Raw genomic sequence first — 10,414 nt, 5'->3', positions numbered from 1 at the left:
TGTGACTGCTTCAGTCACTGAGTAAAAAATCCACAAAGACTTATACATGACAGTGTCTTCAGGAATCAGTCTAAAACCAGCAGCAGCTGTAAAAACACTTTTATGTGATGTCTAAATGTGAAATATTTCATAGTGATGTTTAAAAACCAAATCCCCAAACTGAAACAAGCCAACCAGGTGAGTCATGTCTCCTGCTGTCACACTGACCTGATGACAGAGCTCGGTTTGTTTGTTTGGACATGCAGATGTTTTTGTAGAAGCCAATAAACCACGACTGTTTATCTCTCACCACCAGCCCATAAAAAATGCATTTTCAGTGCGACAGCTTCAGACAATGATTTTAATCTTTGTCTGGTTGATGTGAGGACATTTGAAAGTACATACCTGGAATAAACGTAATCTGTCTGCAATAAAGATGAAGAACACAATGTCATAAAAAGCATCACAGGTTGGTAAGACTGTTTTACTTTAAGGGAAAATAAATGAGAAGTGAATCAGAAAGATAGATTTTCCAGTGTTTACAAAGAATAGCAGTGTAAGATAATGTTCACTAGTTTTTTAAATAATTTAAATAAAAGGTCTTGAAGAACAATTGCAGGAGAAGCAGTTGTGTTGTTGTTGATTTATTTTTATTTTTAAAATCAAAGTTTAAAGTTAACTCTGAGAGAAACCAGCGTTAATGTAGTTTTACATAATGTAACCAAAACTTGTTCAATATACTCCGGTACGGTAGGTGGCGGTATGGAGGTGAACGTTGATAGTGCAACCTGCCGTAAAACAAAAAGAAGAAGAAAACGCAGCCCTGTTGTTTGTTTTCCTCATATTCCTCTTGATGTCATGTCCTTGGATTGATGTTAGATTTTAAAATTTGCTATGGGTCATTTATAAAACACCTTGTAAGGTGCGAAATGCATTAAAAACAGGGAACGAGGACGAAATAAAAGCTAGCTTGTCACATTTGACCTGTTAACTTTACTAACTCGATGTCAGAGAAACCTGTACAGGTGAGCAGACTGTATATATACTGTCTATATGTCACGTATGGTATGCAAACTATCGATGCCGGTAGAGGACAAAAAGGACAACGACACTCAAATCGCCAAAAATGTCTCACAGTGGAATATATTCGAATATAGCCTCATGTTAGTTATGTGTGTCATAAAGTATATGTGGTGTACCACTTACTTCTTAATATGATAAAAGCATCTGTAAGCTATATAATGGTAATATGCTTCTGTCGAAATTGTTCCCATAAAGCTAACAGTAGTCTAGTTTCACTTTCCTTTACTCTATGACTAAAGTCACCTCAAAGGAAACAACTTCATGTTTGATCATTATCAAGTTATCCTCTTCTTAGACTTGCTCACACTTTGAATGTATCCCTGCTTTAAATGACCCTTACTATGAATTTTAATAATTAATGTTCTTTTATCAAATAGTTTTGTCAACAAAGAGAACTCATCTGAATTTAGCCCACAGACTATTCTTACACATTGTTCATTCAATCACATTTGAAATGAGGAAGAAGGGAATGTGTAGTAGTCTAGAGGTGAGTCTCTCCAAAGTGTTAACATTTCATGTGTCCTCTGTTATAATCACAGCAGTTTAAAATGGGTCTAGTACGACACATTAGAAATTACATATTTTTGCACTCAGTGTGTGAGTGTATGAACAATGTGGGGGGACCTCATTTTGCAGTAAGTTGCTTTCAGTCTTCTTTTTAAAGTTTCATTTGAACACCACAAAGACTAAAGCTGACTTGCAACATGGAGTATAACAGGTCATGTACTCCAGTCTGAGTCTCACATATGATCAGCTGTTACGAGTCTATCACACATGTGTTTGTCAGATTTTCTTATTTCATATAAAAACATTTTTCAATGAATTTATATTGCAAGAAAACTGGATGATGCTAGATGGATTTAAAGGAAGCCTTCATGTAATTGGCTCAGCTGTGCACTCTCTGACTCCAAAGTTTAGTTTTTAACTGCACAGACAGATTGACAAACCGTGCTGTGATACCAAACCTGATGAGGCTCTCTAAGATCTAACTTGAATTATAAAAAAAATGCAATTTTAGATTTCATCGAATGACCACCTCTGTGTTTCTGTGCTTTAGCTGAGGTATGCAGACTGCTTTCAGAGCTGCCAGATGTTCCCTCAGATACTTCAGGAGTGTCTCTCACTCTGCCATGGACTCAGGTAAAACACTGATACACACACATACAGTTACTGTTTCTCTTTTAGTGTGTTGTTTGTTGTAAAAGAAGATCGTACAGGCTTTACTTTAGGGTGCTATAGAGCAGGATTTATATGCCTGTCTGCCTGTCACAATGTATGGGCGGCATGTCCTCAGAGTTCAAAGTACCTTTTTTATGATGAACGAACATGAGGAATGTCTGCAGGTGTTTGATGTCTTTAACATTAGAGAAATCATAGATAACACTATGTTTGGTGTAACATGTAGATGTCACCCTCTGAAGATTAATCTGTAGCTAAACTTTTTTTTTCTCTACGATTTCTTGTGTAGTGTCAGTTCAGGTCACAGAGTAATAGCACAGATGAGCCACAGGGTGGCAGCAGAGAGCAGACTGAGTCCGTCACCTGCCTTCATTTTCTCTGATTATTTCCTTTATGTGCTTATTTATAAAGCCATGCATTACAGAAGATGTTTTGTGCAAAACACATGCAGTTACCATGCAGAACAACCGTGTGGATTATGTTTCTATGGCAACAGACAAACATCAGTATTTGTGAGAAAGGCAAGACAGGAACATTACAAACTGGCAGCTTCACCAAGTACAAAAGTTTGACTTCATTAAAGATGTGTGTTTGCTTAGTGATAAATGTGTAATGAGATAAAGTATGTCATTGCTATCAGATGCGCAGCCCCAATTTAATGGTCAACACTCAGATATTTAGGTTTTTATTTATTTTCATGCTTTCGCAAGTTAGCACAAATCAGCAGCATCCCTCCAGGTATAGGCCGACGCATTTCACCATTTGAAAAAGGATGATGACAATAACCAGCTTTGGAACGGATATGAATGCACCATTATATCTGATCTAGTCAGCTTTAAACTGCTGTTGTCGTTCTGCATCCTTTAATATAAAATGTGATAACATATGTACAGATGTTGTGTAAACTTGGACTTCACAAAGCAGAAGCCAATCTCGCCTTTACTGTGCAGAGAAAAACTTGTTCCCACAAGACAAATGAGTTGTTTTTATGCACAAAATAACCACTTTTGCACAGAGGGGCTCCATATAGATGAAATTAAGAAATAAAGATAATAAAATTGAATAAGGAAACAACAAAGGAGAACAGGAAAGTGCAGAACCATTGACAGATTTAAATGTATCCCTCTCTTATTCTCTCTAAGTCAAGCTCACCTTTTCTCCGGTTTATGTTTTCTGTCTCTCTCTTTTAAAACTTTTTAACCTCTCGGTTATCAAAGATTAACCAAATCCAAGTCATCTTCATATGAACTTTAACCATAGTGAAACAGTAAAAGGGTTGTTCACAGCATTTGATATATTCATATATTCATATTAGCTTCTTGTCCACACAGTGTCACCTGTTGCAGCAGGGTTGTTAAAACCAGCTCAGCCAGTCTCCTTAAATACCAGAAACCAGCCTGACTGTAGAACAGAAGAGGAAAGAGTATTAGTTTGAGTGGCTTACAAAGTGTGTGGTCTGTAAATGGAGAAGTCGGACACTTTAAAATCGCTGAGTCCTGCAGAGTTGAGGCTGTTGATCAGACAGGAGGATCCCAGAATCAAAACCACGTCTGGATTAGCAGAAGGTGAGAACTGTTCACCTGTAGGGCTGCAGGTAACACCTACCGGCTGCATTGTTCATGGTCACAATGAATGCTGGTCAGACGCTTCTCAGAGTGACTCTTGTACTGAGGTAAGAAGTCTTTTTTATCTTTATTTTATGAAGAAGTGTGTGTGTGGGTGTGTGTGTGTGTGTGTGTGTGTGTGTGTGTGTGTGTGTGTGTGTGTGTGTGTGTGTGTGTTTCAGGATACCAGCAGGCTAATGTTGTCATCCTGCCCAAACATCTCGCTGATGACTTTGAAGATTTCTGTCACAAAAATCCCGCCCCCCTGCCGCTTCTTTACCGCAGCCAACCAGGAGAGACTTCCTGTCCGCCTCTTGCTAAACATGCAGACATAAAGTTAACACACACACACACACACACACACACACACACACACACACACACACACACACACACACACACACACACACACAACCATGCACATGCACGAACCAGCCTTTCTCTTAACAAAATGTGATTTTATATCAGTTCCATTCTCTCCCTCGCTCCAGTTTGACAACAATTATGCACTACAGTCATTTAGAAAATTCTGTTAACATCAAAAACACTGAAACAACAGAATTTGTATGTTGTCAAAATGTCTGGCCTTTGAGATTGACTTAACAAAAAGACAAATACTCCTTTTCATGAACACTTAATGGTCATTCACAAACTTGTTATTTTAACGTTTTAAGAGGAAACAAAACATGAGTGTGCTTTCCTCATCCCTCATCCTTGATGTCGTCCTCAAAGGTACTTGAGTAGAAAAGATGTAGAAAAAAAAAAAGGTATTTTTCTGGCATTTTTACATCTCTGTGCTTTCAATTACTTTTTTTTTGTCTCCTTGTCATAGGACGGATATCTCTCAGTACTGTGTGTATGAAGAAGGCCGGATGGTGAAAACTGTCCCAAATCTGCAGAGCTGCAACGTTCAGCTGAGGTATTTTAACCAACGATATAAAGACGGAGCATCACATGAAAAGTGTCCAAACTATCACTGTAAAGTATCGTACATTAGTTTAATACATGCAGTAATGAATAGGATGCAAAATAAATCTGGTATCATATAGAACAACTTTTTTTACCAGCTATTAAATGAAGGTCTTGACGTGGTGATTTGTATTCCATGGCTTTAAGTCTGTCTCACAACATCATGACTTTGACTCTGTTTATTTTTGCACTTTTCTTTGTATCGTGTTCTCAGGATGGGATCGGAGCAGCAGGCTGTGGATCCTGGCTTCTGGTCCGACATGGTGTGTTTCTATCAGGGCTGCAGTTTTGGTTTCGAAGGCCGACTGAAGCAGGCTGGAGTCCCCGTTAGAAACGTGGAGCAGGGTAAAAACGTCAGCATGTACAGGGTACGCTACAGATACACACAGAGGGTGTTTATGAGTAGAAAGTTAGTGTCTTTACTTTCAACTTCACTCGTGTGCTATTAGATTATTAACACTTTCTTTTAGACCTACCTGAGAGATTATTTCTATTATCGATAAATGTGCAGTTTTGGGTCTCTAAAATGTCAGAGAAAGACAAAAAATTCTAAATTTAGAAACAAATAGAAACATCGTTTTGTCTGACCACCAGTAAAAACAAAGTATCATCAAGTTTTACGACAAAAAGAAAGCAGACACTGAGTTTTGAGCAGCTGGTTTACCGGAAAACAACTTAGATGATGAGATGGTTGCTAATTATTCTTTATTGATTTGACCTTTTGGGGGGGGGGGGGGGGGGGGGGACATTTGAAGAGACAGGAAATATTGGGAAGAGAGATGCATCAGAGGGCCTAGGTCGGATTCAAACTCACGGCCGCTGTGATGAGGACTTAATCCTCTGTGTATGGGGCACACAACATAAATGCTATGCTATCAGTGCCCCTATTTGACTAATTTATTTGCCCAGTTATTATTTGAGCCGTCTGCTCCTGTGGTCAGTTTCTGGATGTATCTGGGGAAAATCTTCTCAGATAGAGACCCAGGAACTAAATCTTACTAGCTGGTGCTCTGTGGTCTAACTTATGTCCGTTTTTAACCACAGACATAAACATTGAAAAAGAAAATGTTATTGGAATGCTTAAAGACTTAGGGCACAAATGAAAAACTCTTTTGTATATGTGTGTATTTTCTGTGTTTATTTGTGCAGACTGCAGTTCCCTGTATTCCTGCAGGAGCGTTCAGCTGCCCTCTAGTGGTCACTATGCGTCCTGTTCCTGCTGCCATGTTGGATGCAGTAGTGGAGGTTACACACCTTAACCCACTGGCACATGGAGCTCCTGTGCACATAGGAGACCCAGGTACACAAACACACACATGCTCTACACAGTATAATGGACTTTATTCAGCAATGTGTGTAATGTGTCATTGTTTGTGTGTGAAGCTCTTCTGGGCGTGCAGGATCTGTCCTCACCAGACTACGGGGATGCAGTTGAGCTGCAGCCCGGAGACGTCCCTGTGTTCTGGGCCTGTGGCGTGACGGCTATAGAAGCAATACTCAGCAGCAGTGAGTGATATGATTGGCTAATTCAATATGCATCACATGTCTTCATCGTCTCTGAGAAGTGGTCATCATTCAGACTTCCTGCTCTGTGTTTTTCAGAGCCTCCTCTGGCGTTCAGTCACTCTCCAGGCTGTATGTTCCTGACGGACGTCCCAGACTCCTCCACTTCTACTCTCAAACCTCCAGCCTGTGAGGGTGTAGACCCTGCAGCTTCGGCTCCAGACCCTGAGCTGATCCCGCTCAGCTTTTTAGTGTCCCATAATCCCTTGATGTTCAGTTTGGCGTCAAAGAGGGCTGTGGCAAAAATCAGACAGCTGGAGACGATTATCGGAGAGGATCCAGGTAACCATGAGCAAAATGTGTCTTCATAATGTTCTTTACTTTTGGCAAACACAAGCCCTTTCAGTGGGCATACTTTGATCAGCAGCCTGTTTCACGGCTCCTGGCTGCTCCAAAACTATTTTCCATCTCTGATACATTTGAACCCGAGTTCAGATTTGTTTTGTGCTCTGATTTGTCTTGACATCATCAGAAGGTCATCTCAGGTCATCTGAATCTGCATGCGAGATTATCAATTTGTGTCCTCAGGTCAACGAGGGATCAAAGCTTTATTTGTCCAGGATGAACTTCTGCGCTCCTGTCTGGCTCTTTCACACGCTTCATCTGTTGCCATAACAACTGGCTTCCCCACACACTTCATGCACAGGTACTATGCACACTAACACACACTTTTAGCACAGTTTTAGATCAGCTCACACACCTGAATCTTGTAACATTTTTTTTTAAATTATTCTTTGTCCTTTAAGCCCAGCTGACGAGACTGATGGCCCTCCAGGAGCCATTGCCATGGCAACAATGCTGTTGTCCCTAGGCAAACAGGTGACATTGGTGATGGACAAGAGAGAGCAGGACATGAACCGGGCGATCATTGATGAAGCTGTGAGAAAAGGTGGGAGACAAGCTCAAATGAGCCTTGATAGAAATCAGTTAACAGCAATTAAAGAGTTAAATTAAATACTTCATGATTGATCCTGATATCTGTATTCAACTTTAAAAGCCTCTCTTTGGTGTGATAACTCTAACTCTACTCTCAGGTGTGCTGAAAAGTGAAGTCCCATTGGTGACCTTTGAAGACAGCGGTCCTGACTCTGCACTGCACTTCCTGTGTCACAATGGAGACCCCCACATGCCCAGGTTAGCTGACTGTTCTATCTGTTTGTAGTAAACAGATGTTAATTGAGGAACTTTTCATGCTGATATAAAAATCTATTTTGTATCACAACAGGTTTTACTTTTTCAGTCATCACTGGTTATATGATATGATATTTGTTTGAGATTATGCTGAAATAGTTGTGAAAATGTTGTGCTTTAAAGTTAAGTTTGAGTCATCAGAATTATTTTACAAGCTTAACATACAAAGACATGTGCAAATCAGTGAATATGGAATCAAGTTTTAAACAAACTGCAGGGTCATGTTTGTGTCTTTTAACTTCTGTTGTGATTTGCTTGCAACGTGTAATTTCAGGTACGACCACCTGATGGCGATAGAGCGCAGTGGACGAGCTGCAGACGGAAACTACTACAACATGAGAGGAATAAACATCAAGCATCTGGTGGATCCCATCGATAACTTGTTTATTGCTGCCGAGGAAATACCAGGCATCACCACCTCAGGTGAGAAACACGTCTTACCTTGAGATCTCTTCTCTCCTCGTCTTTATTGTAACGTATTACTTTGGTAGTTCAGGGATTCAAAATGCAGCTCATGAAACTTCTTGTCTTGTTTCATATGGATTTAAAAGATAGAATTAAGGTGTAAATAAACATGAAACTGTCTGATTTCTACATAGATATTCCTCTTTGTACTTGGACATATAATTCTCTCTGTGTGTCTGCAGGAATCGGGGACGGAGGAAACGAGTTGGGGATGGGTAAACTGAAGGAGAAGGTGGCCAACTTGATGCCTAGTGGGAGTCTCATAGCGTGTGATGTTCCCGCTGACTACGCCATCACTGCTGGTACGGACTTGCAATCACAGAACGCTGAACAGAGTAAACAGTGCAGACGATGATGATGATGTCACTGCTGATAATAAATGTATTCTGTTAATCATACTAATCTTTTTCATTGATCTTAATGCGGGTGATTTCCTGATCATGCGTGCGTACGTGCGTGCGTGTGTGCCCAGCTCCAATTATCTCTGGCACTGCTCCCCTGAGCCACTCTCACACATCTCTCCCCTACAGATGAGCTTGACCAACACCCCTCTACCACAAAGTCCTTGTTAGGAGTCCCTCCTCTTGAAAGCTCGTCTTGCTCACTAGGATCCATTTTGTCCTTTGTAGAGAGTGTTTAAATACTCAAACACTTACTTTGTCTGTTTAGATTTTTTTGTCCTCTCTTACTCCAATCCTCTTTCCTCCCTCCTGCAGGAGTGTCTAACTGGGGAGGATATGCTGTGGCCTGTGGGCTCTACCTGCTCCACACCTGCCCCTCCCATCAGAGGTACCTGAAGAAAGGACTGGGACTCACGACCCCTGAAGACCAGCTCCAGGACTGGACCGCTAACCTGCCGTCTGTGGACAAGGTGACGCACCTGAATGCATTCCTTCTCCTTTTCTTGCATCCTCTTAATTATGACAAAATAATCCTCTTAACTTGCTAGTGCGAGTTTTTGAAAATGACCAACCCTGCCTTTAAGAATATTCAGGTGTGTCCTAACCCCAAGTTGCAGAGGGGATTCATTAGTGGCCAAAGACAGATATTTCGTTTGGGGGGTTAATGGAGATCAAAACTGAGCTAAAAATTAAAGTAAGTGTTGGACATTACAAAAACGAATTTTCTCTTTCAGGAGGAGTCGATTCTTTCCACTCTGATGAGTTTTGGGATAAGAAGCGGGAAAACTGGAAACCTGGCCATGGAGGTGGACGGTCTGACCTTTCATCCCACTCACTCTGACATCATCACCAGACTGCTGGAGGTCACGCGAGGCTCCAAACCTGCAAACACCTGAACAGCCTGTCATCATGTCTAATCTGCAGCAGTAACAGACATAACCATGATACTTACCCGTTTGTTTAGTGAGCTCAAGCTCAGAGAGTGTATTCACACAATCAGTGTGCTGCTGTGTGAAACATTCACACCTTCTCTTTTTTCTTTCTTCACTTCTTTTGGGCTTCTGAATAGAGTGGAAACAGAATGTGTTACTTTAGACACTTTAGGCCTTGGTAACCTTTCAGCCTACTTCCTTGACGACTGGGGACAAAACAGTCGACTCACATATATTACCGCCTCCTTAACCAACATTAATTAAACCAGGGCTCCGAACATGGACATGGGAGATGGGAAGGTGCCGAGCCAAACGTATTGATCGATTCAAAGCTTTGATTCAAATGTAAGTGCAAAGATAGTGATTTAATATAAAGAATAATTTTGTTTCTAGTTGGAAATCTGTCTGCTAAATGTCACTTTCTTTCTGAATGGTGTGTTTCTTCTTCTGCACTTTAATAGCATCGATGCTAAGCTCTGATAATTGTTGCCTTGATTAGTGTGAAGGTTGATACATTAAAATAATCGTACCTGTGTCTTAAGGTCAACAAGCTGTTATCAAAGAGCAAATAAAGAACATGCACTATACCAGGTATGGAGTTCATTATTAAAAGTATCTGTGAATAATGCTATAACTTCTGCTTGTATGCACAAACATGTGGGACCTACTCACAAAGTTCAGTCAATGAAAGTTGAATAACGCATTTATGGGGTTGCTGCAAAATAGCCACCTGTCAATCACAAGAGCTCAACCGCTCTTAATCGATTTGACTCTTAAGTGACTGTAGTTTACAAAATAAACATCATGCTGTATTGAAGAAGACTTGAGAGTAAAGATTGAGATCATAAACTCTTTTGGGAGATATTTACTAAAGTCAGAACGCTCACTTTCTTGTCAATCTTTCTCTTTTTTTTTCAGACCGGTAGTGTCGCAACCTGTGCTTCAAAAATGTTTCTCAGAAATGAACTCCAATTGCACACTTTCTTATCAGACTGAGAGGAAGTGCTGTTCAGCTCCTCTTTGCAGAGTTAGTTTCTGCAAACACATT

The 10,414-nt window shown here is 40.5% G+C and overlaps 1 protein-coding gene across 2 annotated transcripts; it reads left to right on the top strand.

Annotated features, from left to right (window-relative positions):
- The first annotated feature begins 845 nt into the window (after window positions 1-845).
- Window positions 846-9,953, top strand: dglucy (D-glutamate cyclase). 2 transcript variants are annotated; one of them, XM_061062722.1, is made up of 15 exons: window positions 846-1,004; window positions 2,120-2,202; window positions 4,028-4,181; window positions 4,678-4,764; window positions 5,029-5,182; window positions 5,964-6,114; window positions 6,198-6,320; window positions 6,417-6,659; window positions 6,906-7,023; window positions 7,124-7,266; window positions 7,412-7,511; window positions 7,843-7,991; window positions 8,216-8,335; window positions 8,750-8,904; window positions 9,169-9,953. In XM_061062722.1, the coding sequence occupies exons 2-15, from the start codon at window positions 2,127-2,129 to the stop codon at window positions 9,328-9,330; spliced, it is 1,935 nt and encodes a 644-aa protein (XP_060918705.1). In that variant the 5' UTR covers window positions 846-1,004; window positions 2,120-2,126; the 3' UTR covers window positions 9,331-9,953. The 2 variants fall into 2 exon arrangements, with proteins under 2 accessions (XP_060918705.1, XP_060918704.1); XM_061062721.1 differs by lacking the exons at window positions 846-1,004; window positions 2,120-2,202 and adding an exon at window positions 3,608-3,806.
- The last annotated feature ends 461 nt before the right edge of the window (window positions 9,954-10,414 follow it).

The sequence above is a fragment of the Labrus mixtus genome, chromosome 18, assembly GCF_963584025.1.
Source record: "Labrus mixtus chromosome 18, fLabMix1.1, whole genome shotgun sequence".
Lineage (NCBI taxonomy): Eukaryota > Metazoa > Chordata > Actinopteri > Labriformes > Labridae > Labrus > Labrus mixtus.
This window is presented reverse-complemented; position numbering and strand designations above follow the sequence as displayed.

Bases quoted from the DNA above. Each gene is read 5' to 3' on its own strand.
- dglucy (XM_061062721.1), top strand. From the start codon at position 3,704: ATGGAGAAGTCGGACACTTTAAAATCGCTGAGTCCTGCAGAGTTGAGG. The intron at 4,765-5,028 runs GTATTTTAACCA...TCGTGTTCTCAG, and splicing joins AGCTGCAACGTTCAGCTGAG to GATGGGATCGGAGCAGCAGG. The intron at 6,660-6,905 runs GTAACCATGAGC...TTGTGTCCTCAG, and splicing joins GATTATCGGAGAGGATCCAG to GTCAACGAGGGATCAAAGCT.